Source organism: Temnothorax curvispinosus, unplaced genomic scaffold (genome assembly GCF_003070985.1).
Source record: "Temnothorax curvispinosus isolate PA1 unplaced genomic scaffold, ASM307098v1 QBEX01003408.1, whole genome shotgun sequence".
Classification (NCBI taxonomy): domain Eukaryota; kingdom Metazoa; phylum Arthropoda; class Insecta; order Hymenoptera; family Formicidae; genus Temnothorax; species Temnothorax curvispinosus.
In genome coordinates this window covers 98,103-124,721 of record NW_020213188.1, presented here as the reverse complement: position 1 = coordinate 124,721, position 26,619 = coordinate 98,103, and the positions used below count along the sequence as shown (strand labels likewise).

At 37.1% G+C, this 26,619-nt stretch overlaps 3 protein-coding genes across 8 annotated transcripts in view; all 3 read left to right on the top strand.

Annotated features, from left to right (window-relative positions):
* The window catches only part of LOC112452449 (muscle M-line assembly protein unc-89-like), a 28,301-nt gene extending 22,900 nt beyond the window's left edge, over positions 1–5,401 (top strand). For 5 of the 6 annotated variants that reach the window (XM_025012660.1, XM_025012656.1, XM_025012655.1 and 2 more), the window contains 7 exons: positions 172–361; positions 1,038–1,745; positions 2,020–2,205; positions 2,493–3,008; positions 3,552–3,649; positions 3,763–3,943; positions 4,100–5,401. In XM_025012660.1, the coding sequence (XP_024868428.1) occupies positions 172–361; positions 1,038–1,745; positions 2,020–2,205; positions 2,493–3,008; positions 3,552–3,649; positions 3,763–3,943; positions 4,100–4,212 (1,992 nt within the window). In that variant the 3' untranslated portion in view covers positions 4,213–5,401. The remainder of the gene's footprint in view (positions 1–171; positions 362–1,037; positions 1,746–2,019; positions 2,206–2,492; positions 3,009–3,551; positions 3,650–3,762; positions 3,944–4,099) is intronic. The other variant, XM_025012659.1, reaches the window with a different exon arrangement.
* An 822-nt stretch (positions 5,402–6,223) lies between these two features.
* LOC112452469 lies at positions 6,224–8,770 on the top strand. The gene is made up of 3 exons (XM_025012696.1): positions 6,224–6,732; positions 6,803–6,984; positions 7,952–8,770. The coding sequence occupies exons 1-3, from the start codon at positions 6,473–6,475 to the stop codon at positions 7,963–7,965; spliced, it is 456 nt and encodes a 151-aa protein (XP_024868464.1). The 5' UTR covers positions 6,224–6,472; the 3' UTR covers positions 7,966–8,770.
* A 203-nt stretch (positions 8,771–8,973) lies between these two features.
* Positions 8,974–26,619, top strand: part of LOC112452503 (titin) — a 26,157-nt gene continuing 8,511 nt past the window's right edge. Inside the window, exons 1-28 of the mRNA XM_025012751.1 lie at positions 8,974–9,454; positions 12,559–12,601; positions 12,691–12,965; positions 13,097–13,314; positions 13,414–13,635; positions 13,878–14,224; positions 14,348–14,696; positions 14,769–15,007; positions 15,203–15,432; positions 15,516–15,659; positions 15,724–15,981; positions 16,058–16,201; positions 16,301–16,573; positions 16,645–17,190; positions 17,286–17,763; positions 17,848–18,428; positions 18,615–19,157; positions 19,242–19,496; positions 19,594–19,737; positions 20,206–20,607; positions 20,816–21,217; positions 21,524–21,746; positions 21,928–22,100; positions 22,607–22,746; positions 22,869–23,385; positions 23,481–23,624; positions 23,722–23,973; positions 24,060–26,617. Coding sequence (XP_024868519.1) covers positions 9,316–9,454; positions 12,559–12,601; positions 12,691–12,965; positions 13,097–13,314; positions 13,414–13,635; positions 13,878–14,224; positions 14,348–14,696; positions 14,769–15,007; positions 15,203–15,432; positions 15,516–15,659; positions 15,724–15,981; positions 16,058–16,201; positions 16,301–16,573; positions 16,645–17,190; positions 17,286–17,763; positions 17,848–18,428; positions 18,615–19,157; positions 19,242–19,496; positions 19,594–19,737; positions 20,206–20,607; positions 20,816–21,217; positions 21,524–21,746; positions 21,928–22,100; positions 22,607–22,746; positions 22,869–23,385; positions 23,481–23,624; positions 23,722–23,973; positions 24,060–26,617 — 10,239 coding nt within the window. The 5' untranslated portion in view covers positions 8,974–9,315. The remainder of the gene's footprint in view (positions 9,455–12,558; positions 12,602–12,690; positions 12,966–13,096; positions 13,315–13,413; positions 13,636–13,877; positions 14,225–14,347; positions 14,697–14,768; positions 15,008–15,202; positions 15,433–15,515; positions 15,660–15,723; positions 15,982–16,057; positions 16,202–16,300; positions 16,574–16,644; positions 17,191–17,285; positions 17,764–17,847; positions 18,429–18,614; positions 19,158–19,241; positions 19,497–19,593; positions 19,738–20,205; positions 20,608–20,815; positions 21,218–21,523; positions 21,747–21,927; positions 22,101–22,606; positions 22,747–22,868; positions 23,386–23,480; positions 23,625–23,721; positions 23,974–24,059; positions 26,618–26,619) is intronic.

The following is a 26,619-nucleotide window of genomic DNA, read 5'->3' as shown; positions in this document are numbered from 1 at the left end:
AAGAAGTTTATTAATAAGTATCGTGAAATATTTTGTAGATTTTAATATGTACTTTAACTTAGCTATCAGATTGTATTAATAAATATATATGTGTATGCGATTTGTGCTTTTTTTCCTTTTTGTAGCGTTTTATACATTAAATTAAAAGTCTTTACAAAATGTTGTTTGCAGGAGACGGGATACTCCATAAACCAATTGCACAGAAAGTTGGAACCAGCGGAAAAAATTCCGTCAACCTCTCCGGGTCCTTCGAAATTAGTGAAGGGTGACTTCCGCGAGAGCGACTACGAGAGTGATTATGATGGCAGAACATCGTCATGCCGAACGGGTAGCTCCACGAAATTTAGTGTTGCTGATTCAGGTATTACTTAATAAAATTAATATATTTAAATTGGAATACTTAATACTGCGTTACTTTCTTAATTAACATAATATTGTGACATATATATATGTATATATATACATACATACACATACATATATCTATTGTACATATATATGTATGTATATATAGCGAGTTATTTATGTTAGAATATAACATATTACAATAAAAATCATTCTGTTATAAATATAGCAAATAATGTAGAAATAAAACGGTAACAATGTACAGTCTTTCTTGCAAACTTTATCCAAGCACAAGTTCTCTTGTCTAGCTTTGCATGCCATTTATTTCATTTTAAAGTAATTATTAAGTTTCGTCTTTTTTACAATCGCCGCCGTTCATTTCTTCATAATAAATCTACTTTTCATAGAGCATGTCTTTCGCTATCACATTATAACCGGTTTTATCATCATAAGATCGAGAAAAGTCCGAGAATTTATGAAAGTGACATTGAAAACTGAATTAAGACTTAATATTACGATCGAAACTCGTCAAGTTTTGATTATTTTAACTTTAATAAGATCCGTTTGACATGTAAAACCCGACCGCTACCACTCTCTGCCAGTATTTTTCCTTGATTCTTTTTGTTATGCTCTTTTCTCGAACTGCCAGAAGAGATTTGAATGGAGATCACACAGGCAAACTTTTCATATAGGGAAACCAATGGAGTCGAGTTCGCCTCGCAAGCATACAGTAGTGATACCGACAAAACCAAAAACGGTTCTCTTACCTGGCTCTCCGCCGGAAATCGCTTATGCGCCACCTCAACCGCAGCAACAATTTTACGAAGCACATACAAGCATGCCGTTTACAAATGCGATGGGCACAGAGACGAAGAAAACCGTGAGAATGGACGAGTCAACGGAGAATGCTAGAAGGATTGTTACTGTTGAGCAAACAAGTCGCATCATTAAGTTCGGTGACACCAATGCCACACCTGTCCAGAAACAGCAAACGGTTAATTATTATGTACCTAAACCGAAAAAATTTGTGCAAGGACAATTCCGGGAATCTGATTACGAGAGCGATGTAGATTCAAGCAGAATTCGACCAAAATGGGCTCCAGCTGATAGTGACACAGAGGAACCATATTACCGAAGAGTTCAACCACCCACGGGAAGAAGTCCAAGATCTTTGAGTGCACCAGTTAGACAGACACACATCGCATCGCCGATGGAGTTCGATACCGGTCCTCCGACAACGTCATTGATGCATATTTGCAAAGAAGATACAGATAAAAAGATCAATTTCCAAAAATATCAGCAGCATACAACTTCCGGAAAGATTGGCAATGTTTTGCAGCCTGGTGCACCACCTGAATACGGATTCATCTCGAGAAGCGATGTAAAAAGAGCAGCGGGCCGTAAGAGCAATATCAATGCTACATAATATTTTCACAATGTGTTCTTAATACAAGTGTAGATATAATTTTTATTTATGACAATCGTAGACAAATGCACTCAAAATTATCGCTTTATATCTTTGCCGACCACTTGTTCTCTATTTGGCTGATTATTAATTTCCTTTTCTTTTTGTTTCATAAATTATTTTTTATTCTATTAGTCTCTTTTCTTTTTTTTCATTTAAAAAGTAGATAAATCCTTGTTCTGTAACACAAAGTTCTGAAATCTTCACAGACATCGCGTCACGTCATATGCGTGATATGACAAGCAGCTTCAAATCAAAAACCGAAAAGTTTGTGAGCGGTATCCAATCGGATTTGAAACAGGGTAAGCCGATTTTGAAGCATCCTAACGACTCCAAGATAACCGATAGTGACGAGCCAAGAACTTATAGAGAAGAGTCGCGAGTCTCCGAACACGGTAATACCAATATTACCTTTCTTATAATTAGTCTAAACTCCAAAAGATAGATTTAGCTCGTTGTAATTTCGTGATTTGATTTGTATATATTAAACATATATGTATATACAATTGATATAAAAATACAATACACGCTCCTCCACACACACAAACACGCACATCTGATTCGACACATAAGTTTAAGATCTTTTAATCTGACAATGAGCGTAGAATATATCGTGTGCATGAATAAGTTTATAAATAAATTACATTGATGTAAAGCATGTAATGCTCATTGGCGCGAACAGGAACAAAACAAATTGATCCGGATACTGGACTCATATACTTCAAGTACGATTTTGGTTACGAATTCGGTATCGTTTTACCTGGCGAGGGTAAAAAGACGATTGAACGTAGCAAGAAGAGCATTCAAGGACAGAGACGTTCCAGCGATATAGAAGTGCCTATAATCCACGAGTTCACTGAAAAGAAAGCGAATGGTTTTATGAAAAAAGCAACATTTCTGAACCGCCAAAACAAGATAGGAAATAAATTCGGAAACTCAAAAACTGTCAAATGGGAGCCGACATCGGAAAGCGAATTTTCTGAAGCTGAAGACACAAAGAATCGCAATAAAAAGCAATCGAATAAGGGAGATATAGAAAACTCGATGATGCCTCCAAGTCTCGTCATACCTAGCTCTGTATCACCGTCAAGATGGGATCGCACAACGCCCAGTCCGCTTTCTCTTAGTCCAAGCCTGCCAAGCCTCTCTCCAAGACAGAGTAGCGCTACTGGACCACCTAGCAACGTGGATTCTGCAGGTACCTGCATACCTGTCATCGAGAACGCGTGTTGCCTTTATCAATTCTTTTTCTTTTGCAGCACTTTTTATTTTGCTTTGCTTTGATCGTTTTTGTATATTATTGTAATAATATTATTGTAATGCAAAAAACTGTTTCTTTCTATTTATTAAATATTCTCTCGTTATTTTTAAATAGCTGTAATAGCTTCTATTGTAATTGGCATTAAAACTGCACCCTTGCTTTCCTCGTGCACTCGGATTTTTCTCGAGATTTTTCTAACAAATTTACAATATCATAAAGTGTAATTTAGGAAATAATGATTAAGTGTAATAAACTTTTCTTGATGCTGCTTAATATTGCTTTGAAACTAGGTGGCTCCTTACTTTCACGCATTCTAATACATATTATACATTTATTTAGTCTCTAACAATAGGCTGTAACTACTCGCTATTATGCTATTATATATCAGATTGCGCACGAATCACTTTGTCACGTTTAAATTGTTTTATTGTCACATACCATTAATAGTATTCTTCCATTAAGTTTCATCGAAAATCGCAGGTTCACCGTGGCCGATTAGCAACGGAGTATCATCAAGTAAAGAAATAATTCAGCCTTATCTCGAAATATTACCGAAGAAGTCTCCTTCATTCATTACGGTAATACTGTTAAATTAATAACATTAATAATGTCAAATGCTTTTTATTAACTTTAAAATAATTCTAATTAAAAATAACGCTAAGAAAATAATTTTTTTTTATCATTATTACAGCCACTAAAAGATATCGCGGTAGTAAGCGGACAGCCAGCCAGATTCGAGTGTATCGTTCAAGCTGAACCACAGCCCAATATTCTTTGGTCAAAAGACCGTAGAATCGTCGAAAATTCTAAGAGCCACGAAGTCCAATATAGAAACGGTGTTTGTCGTCTTACCATAATGAGAGCTTTGCCCGGTACGATATACAAGTTGTATTTGATGCTTATCTTTTCTCCGTAATCTTTTAATATTTACTGTATTAATTTATTTTTGCATTACACAGTTAATTATATTCAAATGCAGAAGAAGATAATAATTCTGTTAGATAATTATGTAGATTTTTTTTGTGCAGAGGATGCTGGGACTTATGCATGTACGGCAACGAATAGTTTAGGTTCCACCGTAACTTCTGCCAACTTGGAGGTTCCAGGTAATAGACGATCTATATATGCTCCTATTTCGTAAGAATCTGGTAAGAAGAGAGACAAATAAATGTAAAGGTGGTGGAACATTTCATTCTTAACTTGGCGGTCTGCTGATGCCGGAGATTTGCATCGTATCGTATTATTCGATTATTATTTACCCAGGCCACAAACTAATATGATGAAGGAAATAATTACATATAATGCTCGACACACTGTATTTTCTACGCGAGAAAAAATTTTTACAAATTTTTAACAAACTAAAAATAAGCGAATAATTCGATGTCAAAATGGCTCTTCTGGTATGGCTCTTGCTTCTTGTCGGGGATAAACAACAATTTTTGTCGTAATATATAAAGAAATAAAAATAAGTGATACTACTAATCATGCTAAAGGATAGAACAAAAATGGATCGACATCGTCTCAATGAGCATAATTATTTCTATTGCATTTTATTCAAATGTTCAAATTAACGTTTTGACAAAAGCTAGTCAACACTAAATCGAGCTAGTCAATATTATAACGAGCGGATAACGAAAGAAACGCAATAAAAAACGCAAAGACCTTCTTATTAATTGTGCCATTGGACAAGTTAAGAAAAGTTTTTCTTGCATACTTTATTTCTTCTCTGTCTAACGTCTTATCTGTTTCAAGTATTGACTTTCTAAATATTAAAATATTATATTTTCGACTTATCTTTAAGTATACTAATTATTTCTTGCCAACATTGTTACAACAATATTAGAATTACAAGATTTTTTTCGTAAAACTAACTTTGTCGAAGGTAATGATTAAAAATAAAGCATTTTATAAAATAGAAAATAAAAGCAATTTCCTGTTTCAATCCAAAGATTAATATTAAGATTATTTTACTTATATTAAATTACTCTATTTATGCATCATGTGCGTGATATTGTTGGAACTAGTCATATTACCTAAAAACATTATGATAAGAGAAAGTTACTTATTGTTAAATGGTAAATAAATGCAATAAGAATACTCAATCATTCTAGATGAGGCTTCTTATTTTGTAGTTCTTACAAGTTTCTATGTCAATTGTTTTTGCTTAAACAGAGAAGTTGATATTTTATAGCTAGACGGAATATGGGATCTGTTACGGGGCATGTACGGCCTATGCTATAAATCGCTATGCTATTAGCTCCTTGCGTCAATAGTTGGCAGAGATAATTTACGCATTTAGCATGTTCAAACAATACAGTCACAAAAAAAAACAGCATTTCTTGAATAATATCACGAAAGCTCAACGTTTTGTAAGTTATGTAAATGATTACTTCTCAATATGTAATAAATAACAGAAGACAATTTAAAAATAAGATATTTTAATACAATACATTTTCTCATCGCAAGGGGTTAACTCTTATTTATTAATCTCGCTATTCAACGTAAATTCACAATAATACTTATATATTATGTATGTAAATAAATATACGCTTTCTCTATCTATATATACTTGGGTAAATGGTTTAATAAATTATTTCACATTTTTGCCTATATTCCTCCCTTTTTTATTCTGCCTTTGTAATTGTCTTTTTGTTGGCGTTTACAATTGTGATGTGCATTGATGATGAACAGAAATCTAAGGTAAGCCTCTGATTATTTTTTAAGTAAACAGTGTCAAAATGTTATATATAAACATTATATTTTTTTGCAAATAATCTTTCACAAATAGCAAAAGTCTGATAAAATTTTTTCTAAACATTTAATTTTAAATTAATTGCAGTATTAATGATTAATTACAGAAATTGTGAAAAAGGACTTTTCTTGTGTTTTGAAAGAAATGCTCTTTTGCATGTTAATAGTTAAATATGTAATTCTCTAACAGTATGTCGCTATATTATTTTTTATTATATTTAAATATTCTTTAAAAAATGTTCGTAAAATTGCCCTATACCTATATATTTAAACTACATATTATATGTACATATATGCTAACTTTATTAATTTTATTATACATAATATTTTCAAATAACTTCGAGCACTTATGATTAAAAAGAAAAATAATTTCTTATTGATACTAGATAAACTACTAGCGATTAGAATATTATATCATCTCACACATAAATGATAAAATTTTCTATCTCTTGTAATAGATATTATAAAGTTCGAGATTCATTTCTTACATGAAAAACAGAGATCATCTCGTATGAAAATAGATGGTAAAGTAATCTTGTGGAATGTGGAGGAAAATGTGAGTCGGCAATCCAAAAATATACGGAAGAAAAACAAGCGACCTTATTTGTGGAGAGAGTGTTAATTCGTTTTCTCCACGACTTGTCAGTTAAATGTATAATAAGAATTCAAATGATTATATTACACTTTCCAAACGGTATTGCTATTTAATTACAGGCGCACCATCATCCATACGCAGCACTCACCACGATCAAAAGGAATGCACACTCGAACGTTTTCCACAGGATTTACCAAAATACGTAGCTTTAAAAGACCTATTCTCATCGCAAGACAAATATGTTAAACTGACTTTGACAAATCGCGAGCAACCGTATGAATCTTTTTACGATCTCGGATTAACTGCAGATTACAGGTAGTTGAATCGATCATTTAATGCAATTCATTAAGTTTTATTACCAAACTATCATTAAATTATATGACAGTTTCATAGAAGGAAACAATTGCGAAAACGCAGGGAGAGAATTTGATGCAATGCAGATAACAAATTATATCGAGCGTGAATTAAATACTATCTATACGAAAAATGGAACTAACATCGATAGTTCATGTTTGGATACCAAACCCTCATTGCATAGTTGCGATGGAGTGCATAGCTGGAAGAACGGTGAGTATTTAATGAGAATTCGCCTATCTAATAAAATAACAATATTAATTTATGTGTAAAATTATGAATATAACGCATACGTATATGCAATATTTACGGATAAAAAATAATATCGATTTTGCGAAATAAAGTATCGACTTATAAATTATTTCAACTTAAAGGAATTTTGCGGTGAGTCTATGCAATTTTCAATTGCATCGCCGCGCGCCGCTCTTTAATAATGACCGTTGTTGTCGTCACCTAAAATAGAACACAATAATAGATAAAATATATAAGTTCGCGATACTCTTAGTAGTATGTATGTTACTTTCGTCTTCAGCATTTGAATCATAACATCATCAAATGCAAAGATTCTCTCGTCATCTCGACCGAGATTATTTCACAAAATCTTAAAATAGATGCGTCGCTATGCGGCATCTTGGACGAAACTCGATGATTCATGCGTGACCTACCTTCTTCATGATTATACCAATGTTCTTGGCTTCGAAAGTGCGGAATGGTATTTACTTCCTTGCGTGCACCGTAATCATTAACGTTCGTTTCTTATTGATTCCGACAATAAATACGTAAAGCACTTTCAGAAAACTGATATAGATTAATTGCGATGTAAAATAAACATTACACTTAAAGTTATGTATCGTTAATACGTATAAATTACTATTGGAGAAATAATACGGACGGTATATAAGTATCACAATCGGTGTTGAAACGTTAATAGTTATATAGATAAAATCATTCTCATATATTGCTTAGAAATAGAAGACTGCAATTATTTGTAGTCAGCGAGTGTATGAGATATCTATGAAACCTTAAGAGTATGAAGATGTTTTTCAAGTCCAACAAAGTCCCCCGCAAAGTTCTCCCTCAATGGTATTAAAAATATGTCTCAAGGACAGAATTCGAGTCGTTATGAGACAATCCCCCACGTTGTTATTAGCTTCATTGATATGCGTGCACATGTTTTTAGAATGTAGTGTGTAACGACTAGGCAGTTTGAGTTCACAAGCGCAGTGCGCAGGCGGTGCGTTCTCAGAGTCGCGATCAGGGGCTGCTTGCGTGGCTAAACTTGGCTGAAGCTATGCACATACAACATTTTCTACCGCCAAATTCCGTCAAGAAAGAGAATAAACGTATAGATCGAATAGACTGAGGTGAAAACTAAAGAAAGAGAAAGAGAGAAAATGGCAAAATTGTGTCAATCCTGAAACACACACATACAATATGTATATCATGTCATAAATAATAATAATAATAATAATAATAATAATAAGAAGAAGAAGAAGACATTTGCAATATATTCGAGGCGCAAAGAAATAAAAAAAGTGTGGAGAATGAAAAGAAAAAAGAATGAGCGTGCGCATTCAAGCTTGAGAATCTAGAGTGCTTATAACTTTATGGAGGGGAGCAACGAAAGAGAGATGTGAGTACGGAGAGGGCAATAAAGATGCGTGGGTGGCTGTCAGTGAGCGCAAGAACGCTGCGTAAGACTTTACCACCGTTTTACCGTTCTACTCGACAAGATATGTTATAAGCTAATTATAATATCTATAAAATCTTATCTGTATCGGACAAATCATTGGTCTTCAACACAAACCTGTGGTTATCAGAAAAATAAAAAACAACATGTGCAATTTATGGAATATAAAAACCAAAAAACAAGAAAGATGTGATATAGCATACTTATCCCATTTTATACAAACGTATTGAATATATGAGATACCTCTAATCCCTCTCCTCCTCTCTCCGATTTTCATTCCGATCATTATATATCATAAAACAGAAAGAAATTGTTGAAATTTGTTTAAATACGTTGAGCTGACCCTCGCACACCCTATATTCCTCTTGTTCTTCCTAAGCGTACTTCCGCACGCGTCAGGCATCGGTCGGGGCGTTTAAACGTGCCCCACCCTGACCATACGACACCCTCCCCATCTTCTTATGCTTTAGCCAAGCGTCAAGTCGTAACCCGTCCAATTCGCATTCGACCGACGTCTTGGTTTAAAGAATCACGGGGACAAGACTTTTGACGATGACTTGATTTCTGCCGACTGACTGAACTGAACCGCGGTTACCAGCAAAACTGCGTGTATTGCGGAGTAAAGCGAAATAAGTGCGAGTGATTTGCTCCAATTCGTCGTTGTGCATCAAGAGTTTGTTTGTTAAATCTCGGGTGATAAAACACAACGTTGAGAGAAAAAATAAAATAAAATAAAACAGAGATCTCTTTAGATTCTCTAGATTAATTAGCAGTTTATTATTACTAAGTCATATAACTGGTCACAATTTTGTCATTCAAACGACTCACGACTTTACTGAAATTTTCGATCCAAGATGAAGCGACAACAATTTCAAGAACAGCAGAAGCAACAACAGCAGCAACAAGCTATCATGCAAGAACAACAGCAACAATACATCCAGCAACGGACGGAAAGACAAATCACGCGACAACAAATCACCAGTCAGCAGAGAGGTCAGTTGTGACGATGTTTGAAAAGTCAAGAAATTATATCCTTGAGCAATTGCCTATCGAATATGAAGAATTCAAGCAAGAAGAACGATACAGAAAATTTATCTTGACGAACTCAGGATTTATTGCATATTAATAAATTTATATAAAAATACATTTTACAATGTAATTTCGAGATATTGCGAGTGCTTGTGAAAGATAGCGGTGCATATTTTCACGATTTTATTTTTTCAAATTTTTCTACCGAAAATAAATTCAATCTAGCAGTTTTAATAAATCTCTTCTGGTGGATATTCCGTCAACGAATACTCGTATTCTATTTCTGTGCAAAGAGCACCGTCCGTGCGAGAGCTCTAAAGATAGTTCTCCACACTCTCGACATAATCGTTTCAAAAATTCTTTTATATGCTGTCTGAGGAATATGACATTGTATTACGTATCATATCAAGAAAATACGCATACATCTAAAATAGTTTAAAAATTTTTTTTCTATTAACAGTTTACTTTGAAAATTTTAATTCCAACGTGCTTAAACACACAAAAAAAGGAATATATTTAATTCAATATACTGCATTGTCAAGAGGTGACTCTTATTATATTTCACACTTTATTTGCTTAGTTGAAAAGAAGTATTACATGTACCTCCAATTTATTTATATGTAGAGACAGAATTCATTAATATTAAGATTATATTATCTCTATACATATATATAGAACTTCTCCCTTAAGAATAAAAAAACGCTGTTTTTGTAATATAAAGAAAGTAAAGTATAAAATAAAAATTAAAGTTTTTTAAAGTTTAAAGTTTTTTATTAGTAAAGTAATAAAAAATTACTTATAACTTAGGATCATATTACAGCAAATTTTAAACGAGATAAACGTGATATTGAGAAAATTCCAAATCAAATTGCAAAATTTACTTCAAAAAATGTTTATTATGTGTATTTTGTTTGCGATTATTTAATTTATTGCGAAGAGTTCTATGCAAATTAGTACAATTTTATTTCACAAAAAATTTTAATTTTGGGGACTCTTATAGAAATCTGAAGAACGGCGTGTTTGCGCATTAATATTCTGTATTATACATTCAATATTATATCTTGCAAATACATTTTTTTATATACATATAGAATAATATAATAGTTAGAAATAAATTTCCGTTATCAAAAATAGTTTCACTAAAGCACGTTTGCCAACTGCGTTATACGTTAAAGAATTGAAGAATATGGATGTGTCAGAGAGTACGGCTGCCAAATAATATAACACTGACAGGTTTATGAATCTCACTTACATCAATGTGTGCATCGAAACGTGTTGGATTATATTTCAATGTGCGTAAAAGTAAAAGACAATGAAGTACAGTAAGCAAATCCGTTACGCTAGTAGCTACTGCGTTAAAGCGTTAAACTAGTGTCTTTCACGTACGCAAAGAAGGATTAAATATTCACGTCTCGAAAAATCTCATTAGAAGTATTTACGAATAATATCGTCATATAAGATATAATTATTGCTTAAAATTTTAATTAAAAAGAAAAGAAAAACATATATATGTATAATAAATAGGATATTGTACAATACTTTCTTTTTATAAACATATTTATTTTATTATGCAAAGTTTCTATAAAAGTCGGCTAATTGCTCCATAATATCTATAATAAATTTTGATGAAACTTGGATGCTTTAAAAGTCCAAACAGCTGATCGTAATACATACTTGCCATCATCAGTCAAGATCAATGATCGAGCAAAAAGAAGGATGACAGAAGAATGGTAGAAATAAAGTAAAGAAAGAAAAAATAACAAACAAAAAAGCAAGATAATGTTAATTTAAAAATTCAATATTCGAATATAAAATATGCAAATTTTACGCGTAATATACGTAGATATGAGAAGAAGAGAAATGTTAGACCCGGTTTTATTTTGGTCAGTGACTGCTTTTGCGTAACGGAAGACGCGATTGGTCCAGGCACGGCGTAGACGCATCGCGTCGCGACTCGTCGCGGCGCGCAGCGCCGAGCAAAGATAGTTGCGCCTAAAATGGCTCACGGTAACGTGATCCCTATCCAAATGCAAAAATACAATCCCCTGCTTGTAGCAGCACATTACGTCCTTCGTAGCTCGCAAATCGTAAAGCGAACGATGCTTAATCGCAATGTCACAATACAATGAGAAAAATGATTAATTTTATAATTAGATAATCAATCCACTGATTTAATAAATTGATTAAATAATATAAATTAATTAAATTCTGCCTATACATCCTACATTCCATATTTAAATATATGGAATGGATAAAAAACATGAATATAATATTTTACATCAGTTAATATGGCTAGCCTTTTTCTTACACGTATAAAGTAAATGTACCAATGCCTGGACACGTACCTATGTCTCGACATTTTAAGGACTATCATTTTAGTCCTTAAATAAGTTAAAACGCGAATTAAAATCAAAGAATCAAAGATAAAAATATTTGTCTTAATTGTATTATATTTTTATCTTTAACTTTAATTCGCGTTATTCTTAATTAAAAATTAAAATGATATAGGTGTCCAGACATAGGTCTTAAGTAAATAAAACATTTTTAAAAATTTCAATCAATATTCTTATCTTTTTGTGTTATAATATTTAATTTCGTTCTTTTACACTTTGCATTATCCGTGGCTGAGAAGATATCTTGTCTAGTTACTAATTATTTTCTGAAATTTGCTCGTTTATTGAGCAAAACGATGTATTTAAATCACTATGCGTGTACACCTTCCTTCTTCGTATAACTTCTGTCGTACTTTCCAATTAGAGTAGAACGAGCCAAGGAAACGAACCGTTCACGAGCTGTTTTTTTTCTTGTCGCCGTTACGCGCGATGACGATGCCGCATTTTTTCATTAAATTATGTCTACACCGGGACGCATCATAATTTCAACCAATTTACTTGTTAGTCTGAGAACGAACCATTGCGAAAATACGTACAAGTTTATGATTATGGACTTCCATTGGGAGGGAGAAATTGAATTTAATTCCGGATGAAATAGATTAATTAATTTGAACAGTGTTTAATATTATTTGCATTTTAATTGAAGTAAATTAACTCATTTTTTTATTTCTGCAGTTCAAGGGGAGATCGTTATGCAAACGACGCCAACGGTACCAGCGTAAGTATTGCGACATTTACTAATTGTAGTCTCTATGCGACTATAAGAGAAACGTAACTGTCAAAGACAATCTCTTAAATTATCGGCAGATTTACGGGTAAACCCGGGGATCCCTCACCACCGATTTTCGAGCGAATCTTCAAAAATGCGAGATTTGCGCAGGGCGGCAACGCGATTTTTGAAGGCTGTGTTCGTGGTAATCCGAGACCGTCAGTTTCTTGGACACATAAAGGAGTGCTGTTGCTAGAATCACGAAAGATCCGAATGTCTTATGATGAAAAGTCAGGAATTGTCACACTCCAAATTAATCAGATCGGTCCAGGGGACGAGGGCGAGTACACATGCAGTGCAAAAAACCAATATGGTAAAGATTTTTTTCTACAAGGGCAGTTTTCATCTAGAATAAATATTCTTTAAACATTAGAATCTAACTTTCGAATTGACGTTAGAATAAAATAAATGGAAAAAAAACTATGAGTCCTTCACTTTTCACAGGCGAAGCTATTTGCTCAGTTTACATACAGCCAGAGGGATTTGGTCCTCCAACGCAACAACTAACAGATAGTCACAAGAAAGAATTTACGCAAAGCTTTCAGACGAGTGAACAGAAAATGCAAACTGGAAGTCAAGTCTTCCAACAACGCAGTTATCAACAAACAACCGATAAACGAAGTTACGTTAATGGCACAACTACGAGCGTTGAAGATTTTAAGGTATTACAGCCAAACACTATACATATATTCGTTGCTTTAATAGAATACCGGATATAAGAATGCTTAAGAAGTAATATTCCTTCTTTCTCAAATGCACAGGTGGACACTTTTGAATATAGATTGTTGCGCGAATTGGAGTTTCGTGAATCAATTACTCGCCGTTTCGCGGGTGAATCTGACTTGCAAATATCTACGACAATTGATCGTACCTTAGGACCGGTTACACCTCCACAAATCACTCAGAAACCCAGAAACTCGAAGCTCGTTGAAGGATCGGACGCTGTCTTCACCGCAAAGATAACTGGCAATCCGAAACCAAGAGTGAGTTCAAATCGCATTGAAAGAACTAAAATATTAAAGATAACTTTACGACAACTTTTCTCCAATAGTATACATATAGTATATTAGTATATATGTATAATTACTTTTATCTCTATAAGTCGTATTTCTATATCATCTGTCAATAATGTTATAAGATATTCAATTGTTTTAATTGTAAAATATCTAATCTAATACATCCTTTATTAACTTAGCATCGCTAAATCGTATTCACGTTATTGTAGTTAACATGGTTCAAGAATGGACAGAGAATTCGAGATTCTCAACGTGTGGAGACGAGCTATTCAAATCAACAGGCTACTTTACGAATTCGAGTCGCTCTGCCGGAAGACAGCGGCCATTATACATTATTGTCTGAGAATCCTCAAGGTTGTACCGTTAGTTCCGCTTATCTCGCAATTGAGTCCAGCGATCAAGTAGATCAAGTTCCGTATCAAGCGCATCAAAGGGAATTTATTAAGACTCAACAAGTAGAGTCGACCATTGAATCTACTGACTCTAGCAAAGTTCTGCCACCGAATTTTGTTCGTACAATCACGGATAAGGAAGCTACCGAAGGCAAAATGACGCGGTATGCTTTGACTTTTTCCATTTTTAGTATCTCTCTAGCTTTTCTTTCACTCTTAAGCATCGTTTTCAATGAGTGGTGTTTGTGTTTGTGACACTAACAAATAATATAACTGACATATTTCAGATTCGATTGTCGCGTAACTGGACGTCCCTATCCCGAAGTTACCTGGTACATAAACGGCCAACAAGTCGCCAATGACATGACTCACAAAATCCTTGTGAATGAATCTGGTAACAATTCGTTGATGATCACAAACGTGAATCGCGCCGACGCTGGCGTAGTAACATGCGTTGCTCGGAATAAAGCTGGCGAGACTTCTTGTCAATGCAACTTAAATGTCATTGAAAAGGAACAAGTAGTTGCGCCGAAATTTGTCGAACGTTTTGTTACAACAGGCGTAAAAGAGGGAGAACCCGTGGTCTTTATGGCACGCGCAGTCGGCACGCCCATTCCACGTATCACGTGGCAAAAGGTATTGTAACTTCTTCAAATTTTATTTGCTGTATAATCACGATTTCTCTGACACCAAAAAAAACTTTTGCAGGATGGCGTACCAATAACGCCTGGCCCTGAAATACGTATATCGAGCGATGGTAACGGAGCTTCAACTTTGGATATCCCGTGCGCCAAATTTTCAGATGCAGCCTGGTACCAGTGTACAGCTCAAAATGTAGCCGGCTCCACCGCAACTCGAGCACGGCTTTTCGTTGAGACGCCAAAAGGAACGACCCCGGAACCAAGACGCCTGAATTTACCCCGACCAACGAAAATCATCGAACCAGAGTGAGAGACTGTTTAAGTATTCACCAAACTAGCAAATTAACATTCACACACCTTTCCACGTTTTATTTTATATCCTTATTGTGATGCACAGATGATGAATATATAGATTCATAAAATCAGGACTTTATGAAATTGACTTTTATTCTCACTAACAAAAGCCTTTCGTAAATTAAACTGAATAATAAACGTTTGTAGACCAGCGCCTGGCCCCGAAGTGATTTACTTGAGACATGTGGAACGCGCGAAACCCTATTTGCCGCCCGCCGAAGAGGACAAAGTTTATCCCCCGCCGTGTTTCATTATACCGCTAAAAGACGTTCATCAGATCGAAGGTGGACGAATTCACTTCGAGGCCAGAATCGAACCGGTGGGCGACCCCACTATGAGGGTGGAGTGGTATGTAAACGGCAGAGCACTCGATGCGAGTAAGTAAAAATTTTTATATCAATCTTGCATTTACATGACCAAACTCAATCGATTTACATTGACGCATATGTATCTTTCACAGGTTCCCGAGCAACTTCCGTCTTTCGCTTTGGTTTTATCTCACTCGATCTCATTAGCATCGTTCTTCAAGATAGCGGCGAGTACTTGTGTCGCGTTGTAAGCTCGACGGGAGTCGCTGAATCTCGAGCCACCCTCAGTGTAACACGTGAGTAATAGTTATCTATACGCCGTATTCTATATAACCATAAGCTTTTTTTTCTTTTTTTCAGCACGTGCCACTATTGAACAAGCAAGCCAATACCCCGATAGTCTCCAGTACATTCAACAACTTGAGGATTACAGCAAGTATCAAAGACAAGAGAGCGCGGAGGAGACCTCTTCACAGCGGCCGGTTTTCATCCGTCCGCTCCAGGATCTTGGTGAGCTACAGGAAGGTCGTAACGCCCATTTCGAGGCGCAATTGACACCTGTTAGCGACCCCACCATGAAAGTGGAGTGGTACAAGGATGGAAAACCAATCACAGCCAGTGAGTATTGATATTTGGAACGAGCGATTTTTATTGTTTGAAAAATTAATGTAAAAAACTATTAATTATTCACTAGGTTCAAGAATCACTAGCATCTTTAACTTCGGATACGTCTCACTCAATATAATGCACCTACGGGCTGAAGATGCAGGTTCTTACACTGTCAGAGCTGTGAACCGCTTGGGAGAGGCCATCAGCTCCACGACTCTTCGTGTCTTTGGTGAGTCTTATTTACAATTAGTGCCGTGACGGATAATTATTCTCAAACAATTTTAGCTTTTATCAATTCTCGAATACTGATCTCTTAATTATTGTGCAGCGCGAACAAGCGTTACAACAGACTTGGGTATTCCCGAACAACTGAGATACATAGAGGCTGCCGAGGAATTGGAAGCGTATCAACAGGCGATGCACCAAAAGTACGTGCAGGAACAGCCTGAACCGAGTAGCCCACCGGAATTTAAATCACCTATTAAGGATCAGAGCGGCATTAGAGAAGGCGGATTCGCTCATTTTGAGGCGCGTCTCGAACCAATCGGTGATGCCGATCTCCGTGTCGAGTGGCTGAAAGACGGACGACCCGTAGAAGCTAGTGAGTAATACATAATTCTATTCACATAAACGTATGCATGTTATACATTCACGGAACATTTTCGGGATTAGGTTCTCGGATTACAACCTTCTTCAATTTTGGTTACGTGGCGTTGACCATCAAATACGTAACGATACACGATGTTGGCGTGTACACTTGCCGAGCCTACAATAGAGCCGGTGAGGCTCACACTACCGCTCAATTGAGTGTGATCAGCAAGAATGATGTTATTTATGACAGCCAGCATCCTACTGGTCTCCAAAAAATTCAGTCTCTCGAAGATTCGAGTAGATACTCGCGACAGGTTCAGGAAGAAACGCAGATTACCCAGGCACCACGATTCCTGGGTAATCTTAAAGGTACTAATAAGATCGTAGAAGGTCAACGGGCGCACTTTGAAGCACGTGTCGAACCTCAAAGTGATCTGAGTATGAAGATCGAGTGGTACCACAATGGTAAACCCATTACTGCCGCTAATAGAATCCAGACGTATCACGACTTCGGATACGTTTCCATTGATATCCTTCAGGTTCGCTCTGAAGACACTGGCACATACACCGTTGTGGCAAGAAACGCCCGTGGAGAAGCTCGTTTATCCGCCACCATGACTGTAGAGAGTAAGATATACAATTTTATTTTTATGCCGTATTGAAGAAATTTGCAGAGAATAGACGATTATTAATTAGTGAGTTTCGTTGATTCTTCGTTTCAGCACGTTCGAGCGTAGATACCAGCAGCATGCATCGCGGCACTTATGAGAAGACTCAACGTTTAGAAGAATCCAAGTTTGTCGAGCCGCAATATCATATCGAAGAGATCTCCAAATCAAAACCAATTTTTATCCAGCCGTTGAGTGATCCTAAGCCAGTTAGCGAGGGGAAAAATATTCACTTAGAGTGTCGTCTGGAACCGATGGGCGATCCTACGATGAGAGTTGAATGGTTCCAAAACGGACGTCCGGTCACAGTCGGCTCCAGATTCAGAACTTACTATGATTTCGGATTCGTCGCACTCGATATAGTACACGCTACCGTTTACGATTCTGGTGAATATACAGTCAGAGCTACTAATCATCTGGGTACCGCGCATACTTCAGCTTGCGTCAGAGTTATCGGAAGATCTGACATCGTCACCGAAACGCAAAATGAACAATCGCTTGAGCAAATACAAATGTTGGAAGATTCATCAAGGTTTGCTTTTATTTATCGCCTCTTGTAACTCATATTTTCTTTATAATTATTATTTTTCTCATTTGTTATTTTATTCGTGTATAGGTATCGCAAAATTCAACAGGAGGAAGTCACTGTGATGCAAGCACCTCAGTTCACTCGACCTCTACACAATATTGAGACGGTAGAACTAACCAACGTTCATCTCGAATGTCGTCTTCAGCCAATTGGCGATGCGACCATGAAAGTCGATTGGTTCGTTAATGGTAGACCTGTCAAAACTGGTCATCGATTCAGACCATCTTATGAATTTGATTACGTGGCTCTAGACATTCTTGGCGTTTATCCTGAAGACTCTGGTGTATATACCTGTCAAGCTAGAAATCAGCTCGGCGAAGCGGTTACTTCGTGCTCTGTAAGAGTACACGCCAAGAAGGATTTACTTCTAGAGTCTCAACATCCCGAAGGATTGGAAAGAATACAATACTTGGAAGATGCTTCACGATACAAAAGGCATGAACTAGTGGATGAAGTCGTCAATGTAAAGCCGAAATTTATTACAAAACCGAAAAACCAAGAAAATCTTCGAGAAGGACAACATGCTCATTTCGAGTGCAAACTGGAGCCGGTAACGGATCCGAATTTGAAAGTCGAGTGGTTTAAGAATGGTCGTCCAGTAACGATAGGTAATTTGTCCAACTTTTATATTGCTATCTCTTCTACAATGACAACACAAATACGTACACACATATCATTATCTAACACACGTTCTTTTCTTTTCTCAAAATTTATCAAAACAGTTGTGTTTAGTATGTATATGTTCAAATTATGTTCATTCTTGGGAAAATCACACACACATACACAATTTGCAGGACACCGCTTCCGTCCAATTCATGATTTTGGTTACGTTGCATTGGATGTAATTGATTTGATTGCTGAGGATTCTGGGACATATACTTGTCGTGCTGTTAATCTGGTAGGAAGTGACGAAGTACTCTGTACTTTAACGTGTCGCTCAAGCGCACAAATATTAACGGACACGCAAAATGAGCTTGGACTTGAGCAAATTCACTATCTTGAGGATAAATCCAAATATCATAGACAAGAAGTTATTGAAGAAACTACCACTCAGGCGCCTATTTTCACAACTTCATTGAATAATGTCGAGATAAAAGAGGGCCAGCGAGCACATTTTGAATGTAGACTAATTCCGGTATCCGACGCAACAATGAAAATCGAATGGTTCCATAATAATAAACCAGTAAAAGCGGGCTCGAGATTCGTCGAGACAAACAGCTTTGGTTTCGTCGCTCTCGATATTATGTACGCGTACCCCGAAGATTCTGGGACATATACGTGCAGAGCTAAAAATATTATTGGCGAAGCTATCACTTCTGCAACCGCCATCGTTCACTGTAAGCTTTTTTTCACTATAAGATTTGTTCGATAATTTATTCCAATATCGATAACGTTAATTCACTATTTTTTTTTACCAACAGCTAAAAAATCAATCTACACAGAGACTCAGAGTGAAGAAACTCTTCAACGTCTTCGCTCGTTGGAGGACACCTCTCGTTATCAACGTAAAACTGCAACCGAGGAAATTATTACGCAAGCTCCGGTCTTTACGATGCCAATAAAAGATCTCCGTGTTGCTGAGAATCAGGCAGCACATTTCGAGGCACGTGTTATCCCAGTTGGAGATCCTAAACTCAAGGTGGAATGGCTACGTAACGGAGTTCCTATTTCAGCCTGTAAGCTTAGCATCTAACAAATTTATGTACCAACATATGTCGTCTCATATCAAGATTCTTTCAAAAATATTCTTTATCGTTAAAAAATTTTTTAAAGCAAATCGTGTAACGACCATGCACGATTTTGGATACGTCGCCTTGAATATGAAGTACGTCAATCCCGAAGATTCAGGCACTTATACATGTCGTGCTATAAACGAACTTGGAGAAGCAGTTACTTCAGCAACATTGTTCGTTCAATGTGAGTACGTCGTTAATTTAACGCATAACTCAGGTACATATTTACGAAACGTTTACACAATACATTTTACACAATTCGCAAACTAATTTTAAAAATATAATCAATAATAATTATTTTTTGTAAATTAGGTAAACTGTCCCGATATTAATTAACATTATTAACTTTCGCTATAGTTACATCATTAAACAGAAATGATGTTTAAAATCCTATACCGATTTACTACGTAATACGTTGTCGGTATTACATTCTTGTATTTTATTTTTACTTCATTGCAATTGGTTTGATATAATATTGTTAAACTTATTTGCTACTATCTACAAATAAGTATTACATATTTGCCTGAGATATTGAAAATCTGCCGAGTCTACCCTAAAAAACTTTCCTTGTTTTACGGAATTAATTGACGTGCATGATTCCCTTTGACGATTCGTACCACTGCGCTATGTCAAAAATTCTTCTAAAATACAGCCAAGGCAGCCTTGCAGTTCGAATCGCAACATGAGAGCGCTTTGTCGAAACTTCAAGCCCTGGAGGATACCACAAAATATCAACGTCGTGAGGAGGAGGAGATCCTGATAAAAGACAAGCCATCCTTTACGGTTCAACTGAACGGACCTACCAGTCTAGCCGAAGGACAAAGCGCACATTATGAGTGCCGCATAGAACCTTATCCCGATCCCAACATGAAGGTGGAATGGTTTCACAATGGCAAACCACTATCCACCGGTCACAGATACAGAACTACCTGTGACTTTGGATTCGCATCGTTGGATGTATTGACCGTATATGCCGAGGATTCGGGCACGTATACTTGTCAAGCCACCAATAAATTGGGATCGGCGAGGAGCTCGATTAATCTTAATGTGAAGTGTGAGTAATATAAGAGCGCATTTGCGCGACAACGTAGCTTGGATTAACTTCGATTTTGTTGCGTGTGTGTACGTGTGCATCATTTATTTCTTACAACTTATAACTTTAATTTACACATTATATTTCATTTCTTCTCTTCTTCGGTTTAAGTTTTCTCTTCTTTATATCGCTTTGCATTAATTTAAACTTAAAAAAAATTTCTCTTTAGCTCGAGCATCAATTATTCACGATACCCAACATGAGAGCGCATTGAAAAAGATACAATACCTCGAAGATGATTCAAGATATAAACGAGTGATCGAAGAAGATACGATCATCGTCGGATCATTCACAGGAGTCAATGTAGCTTCGAGATGGGCACTTTTGCCTTCTGGAAGGTGTTCAATATTCTTCAATGGTCGTCCGAAAGTTGGCTTCTCCGCGATGATCGTTGAATGGTTTAGAGATGGACGTCCTATTCCTCAAGGACATAAATTTAAGACAACCTACGATTTCGGATATGTCGCTCTCGATATTCTTTATGCTTATCCTGAAGATTCGGGTACTTATATGTGCAAAGCAAGAAACGCTGCTGGCGAAGCAGTCACTACTTGCGTGATCAGCGTAGATTGTAAGTAATATTTTACACTATGAAAACAACAAAGGGCTAATAATTTGCTTTATTTTTACACTATGTTTATTCATAAACTAGATTTAGCATGATCAATGAGTACCCGTTAAATAATGTTTCTTTTCGCGGACTTTCGAAACAAATGAGAGAAACAAATGAGATAAAGCGAGATAAATTTTTCATATGTTTACTTTGCAAAATTTACAAGTGTGGACGAAATGTTACATAACTTGTTATTTTATAATGGCTTTTAATTAATAAAAGTGTAGATACATAACTGTCACCAATTATTTTGATTTTGCACAGCAAAACAAGGCTTATATCTCGATACATTGGATGCACAACGTTTGCAAAAGATTCGAGAATTGGAAACTGTCGAAGTCAAAGAAGAGATCGAAAAAGAGGTTATTCATCAAAAACCTGTGTTCTTAACACCATTGAACAATCTGGATCATCTCAAGGAAGGCGAGCATGCTCATCTGGAATGCCGTGTAGAGCCGATTAACGACCCGAATTTAAAAATTGAATGGTAATTCAATATACTCAATACACATGGATAATACATTATAGTAGCTGCATCGTCTATAAGATGAAGAAATATTTATCTAGAATTTAAATGTGTTTAAGAATAAAAACGACACAACGATATAACGGTAGCTTTAATACAATGCCAAATAATTCTATCGATTGAATTCTCTTTAATTTAATAGGTTTGTCAATGGCGTTGCGATTAAAACTGGTCATCGCTTCCGTACAACGCATGATTTTGGCTATGTGGCTCTTGATATTCTTTATACCTATCCTGAAGATTCCGGTACTTACATGTGTAAAGCAACCAATCTGGCTGGCGAAGCAGTTAACACTTGTACTATCAAAGTCAGCTGTAAGTATCTGTGATATCAAATTGTGCGTTAATTCGGGATATTCGTACATGTCAGTCCTGTGCTAACTGTCCTGTGTAATTGTCAGCGAAAGATGCGCAATATCCGAAGTCTAATTTCCCACCCGTAAAGAACTTATTGAAAACATTCATCAGCAACAATAAAATTTATCGACAAGAAAAAGGCCATCTATCGAACGGATAGCGGAGATACTTTTATAAAGAAGTCTTATTAAGAAAAAAAGAATTTTTTTCGTTAAAATGTATAAACTCGTAAATCTTGTAAACTCAAACAAGTTCTGGTCTTACAGACGATATAAAAATATCATGCTTCAAAAAAAAAAAAACAGAATTATTAACCATATCACGTGAGATATTGCAAGGTATATCGAGTTAAGCGATTCTAATTCTTCAGATAATAATAATTGATCGTAAAATCGGATTTATATATTTTTTATATTAAAAAGCAAGCATGAAGTTGATAATAAAGAATACTTGTTTTATCATAGCGCGACGGAGTATTCTTTTGGATACCCAACATCCGGATGGTCTGGAAAAGATTCGAGAATTAGAGGCCCAGGGTCATCCTGCACGATTGGAAATCGAGGAACCGCCAGTAACACCACCGAGATTTGTCACTGAGCTTAGGGTAAATAATAATAACGATGACGAGACACATGAATGATTATTATATAAATTAATAAAGCAAATATAAAAAGTTTAGCAAAGCAAATAAAGCAAATAAAATGAAACACGAGAAATTTTTTTTAGGGCACAACCGAAGTATACGAGGGGCAAACAGCTCACTTCGAGTGCCAAGTAGAGCCTTTGCATGACGCAAATCTAAGAATCGAATTCTTCCACAATGGTAAACCATTACCATCGGCAGCGCGTTTCCACGTGACTTTCGATTTCGGCTATGTGGCTCTGGACATTGGTCATGCCGTACCCGAAGATGCAGGACAATATTCAGTGCGGGCGATTAACGCGTTGGGACAATGCGTATCATCTATCGAGCTTAAAGTAATTCCACGAGATAGCATTATTATGGATTCTCAACGGCCCGAAGGAATGGACAAAATCCGAGAGCTCGAGGCCCAACAGCCATGGAAAAGACCGGATATTCCAGAGCCTCAAACACGACAGCGGCCAGTCTTCACTCAACCATTGCAAAATATTGATAGCATTGCCGAGGGTCACACCGCACATTTCGAATGTAGACTCATACCCGTGGGTGATCCTATGCTTAAAGTGGAATGGTTCAGAAACGAAGTGCCCCTTGAGACAAGTGAGAATCGTTAGATATGAAGTTCAATATTTAATGTTAATACAACAATACATATAATTCTTACGCAAAATTAATTTTTACCGCAATTTTCTCAGGTTCGCGGATAACAAAGGTGCACGACTTTGGCTATGTATCTCTGGATATCGCTCACGTGCGTGACGAAGATGAAGGTGTTTACATGTGCCGGGCGTCTAATCCATTGGGTGAAGCGGTTACCACAGCTTCAATGAAGATTAAAAGTAAATAATTTCACCTATTTAATCAAGCTGTCAAGATTGAAATTTAGTACGATATATAATCTGTTTAATAAATTATTATTCACATTAATACGTACAGCTAAGGCGAGCATACAGTTAGATACTCAGCATCCGGAGGCGCAACGTAGAATCGCTCAGCTGGAAGCCAAGGAAGCTGGACGACCCGAGGAGCCGGAAAAGATTTTTGATAAACCAATTTTCACGCAGTTGCTAACTGGGCCAACTGAACTTTGGGAAGGACAAATGGCTAGATACGAATGCAGAGTCGTTCCTGTCGGCGACGCGAGTTTAAGATTCGAATGGTATATGAACGGAGTCGAATTAAAAATGGGTAAGATAGCTTTTTTTCCAATAAATAACTATTAGTATCGCAGTAGGTATTTGACATTAACAAAGTCATTGTGTATCGATATTTAGGTTCACGCTTCCATGTAAGTCACGATTTCGGATACGTAACGTTAGATATTCTAAAAGTTATTCCCGAAGACTCTGGAGTATATACTTGCAAAGCGATTAACAATGCGGGAGAGGCGATATCGTCAATTTCCCTGAAAGTAAAAGCACGTTCAGCTATCAGTTCCGACAGCATACAAACGGACGCGTGGCAGAAAATTCAATTGAAGGAAGCCGAAATGAATAAAGTGCCGGAAATGTTTGTCGACACAACGCCGCAGCAAGCACCAGTTTTCACCAAGCATCTCGAAAGCTTCGACAAGCTGATAGAGGGTCAACGTGTCTATTTGGAAGCTCAAGTGGAGCCGCGGGCGGATCCGAATTTAAGAGTGGAATGGTTCAAGAATGGTGTATCACTCCAGACTGGGACGAGGCTTCGTAGTACGTTTGATTTCGGTCTGGTAACGTTGTCGATCAACGGGCTAAGACCCGACGATTCGGCAATTTACACATGCAAAGCAACTAATCTTTTGGGAGAAGCCGTGTCAACTTGTAGCTTGAAAATTGCCGATCGTCACTGGTTATTGGGAGATACCTTGCATCCTGACGCTCTGCCGAAAATCGATGCTTTGGAGCAGCCTCAGATAATCTCTACCGAGCAACCGGAACCTACTTATGAAGAACCGGTTTTCATTACTCATTTAAATAACGTAGAATGCATCGAAGGTGATAACGCTCACTTTGAATGCAATGTAGAACCGTCGAAAGATCCAACTATGAAGATTGAATGGTTCTTGAACAATAAACCCTTGCCGACCGGTGCGAGATTTAAGAGCACCTATGATTTTGGCTACGTGGCTCTGGACTTGACTCACGCTTATGAAGAAGATTCTGGCGTGATTACCGTTAAAGCCACAAATTCAAAAGGAAGTGCACAGACATCTGGTACCTTGAAATGCACCAGCAAGCAAAATATTTATCTTCAAACGCAACATCCACAAGGAGAAATCGGACTTGAGAAAGTAAAAGAAGCCGAAGATGCTTACCTATCGAAATACAAAAAACCGGAAGAAGCTCCTGAGCATGAATATCCTAAACCGATCTGGACGGTGCCTCTTGGGCCTGAGTTTAAACTAGGAGAGTCCGAACCGTTACATCTAGAGGGACAAGTCGAGCCAAAGGATGATCCGAATTTAAGGATCGATTGGTATTTCAATGGGAAACCTTTAGAACATGGTTCACGTTTCAAAATGACTAGCGATTTTGGATTTGTCACTTTGGACTTGACGGACGTTTACGAGCGTGACTCTGGTATTTACACTTGCAAGGCCTATAACAAAGCGGGCGAAGCTTTTACTTCGACGACAATTTATTGTTCCACAAAAGAAAATATCATTGAAAAGTCGCAGCATCCCAAAGGCAAGGAAGGTCTCGAAGCGATCCAAGATCTGGAGGAATCTTTGAAACGGCAAGAAGGAGTTCCCCTAGGAGACGAAGAAGGTCAACCACCGATGTTTACATCACAATTTGAGAATTTGACCAATCTGTCGGAAGGAGAGATCGCTCACTTCGAAGCATCTCTCATCCCTACTGGTGATCAAACTATGGTGGTTGAATGGTTCTATAATGGCAAATCTTTAGAAGCTAGTCACCGCACGAGAACCGTTTACGCTTTCGGCATGGTTGTCCTCGAAGTTCTCGGCACTAAAATAGAAGATTCGGGTACTTATACTTGTAGAGCCACCAACAAATGGGGTAAAGCAGAAATTAGCGTGCAACTAGAATGCATCGACAAGTCCAAGGGACAGAAACCTAAATTCACGACGCAGATTCAATCCTTGGAGGGTTTAAAGGATGGTCAATCGGCTCACTTTGAGTGTACTCTGATCCCAGTGGGTGATCCTCATATGAAAGTCGAGTGGTTCCACAATGGAAAGCCTCTACGGCACTCGTCACGTTTCAAGATGGTCTCTGATTTTGGCTTCGTAGTTATGGATATTGCCGGCGTGATGTCTCACGACAGCGGAGAATACGTTTGCAAAGCTAGCAATAAATATGGCGAAGATTATACAAAAGCCACGATCAAGTGCTTCGGCAAAAGCGGAGTTTACTTAGATTCTCTGCAGCCGGACTCGCTCGCTAGAATTCGAGAGCTCGAAAGTTATACCGGAGAGCAAGTAACTACACCTACGGCTCCCGTCGCTGAACCACCGAAATTCATTACGCAGATCGCTGACATTACGAAGCTGGTAGAAGGGCAGTCCGCACATTTCGAGGCCAGACTGACCCCGGTGACTGATCCTGACTTGAAAGTCGAGTGGTATTACAATGGCAAGAAACTTCCTCACGGCCATCGATACCGCACCTTCCATGACTTTGGTATTGTTATCTTGGACATCCTCTATTGTTACGAAGAGAATTCCGGAATTTACGAATGTAAGGCCGTTAACAAGTATGGCGAAGATTCTACAAGAGCAACGCTCAAATGTTTCTCCAAAGCTAATCTCGTTTTGGAATCGCAACTTCCTAAGGGCATGGAAGGCGGCCTAGAGAAAATCCAAAATCTCGAAGACTCGATGATACG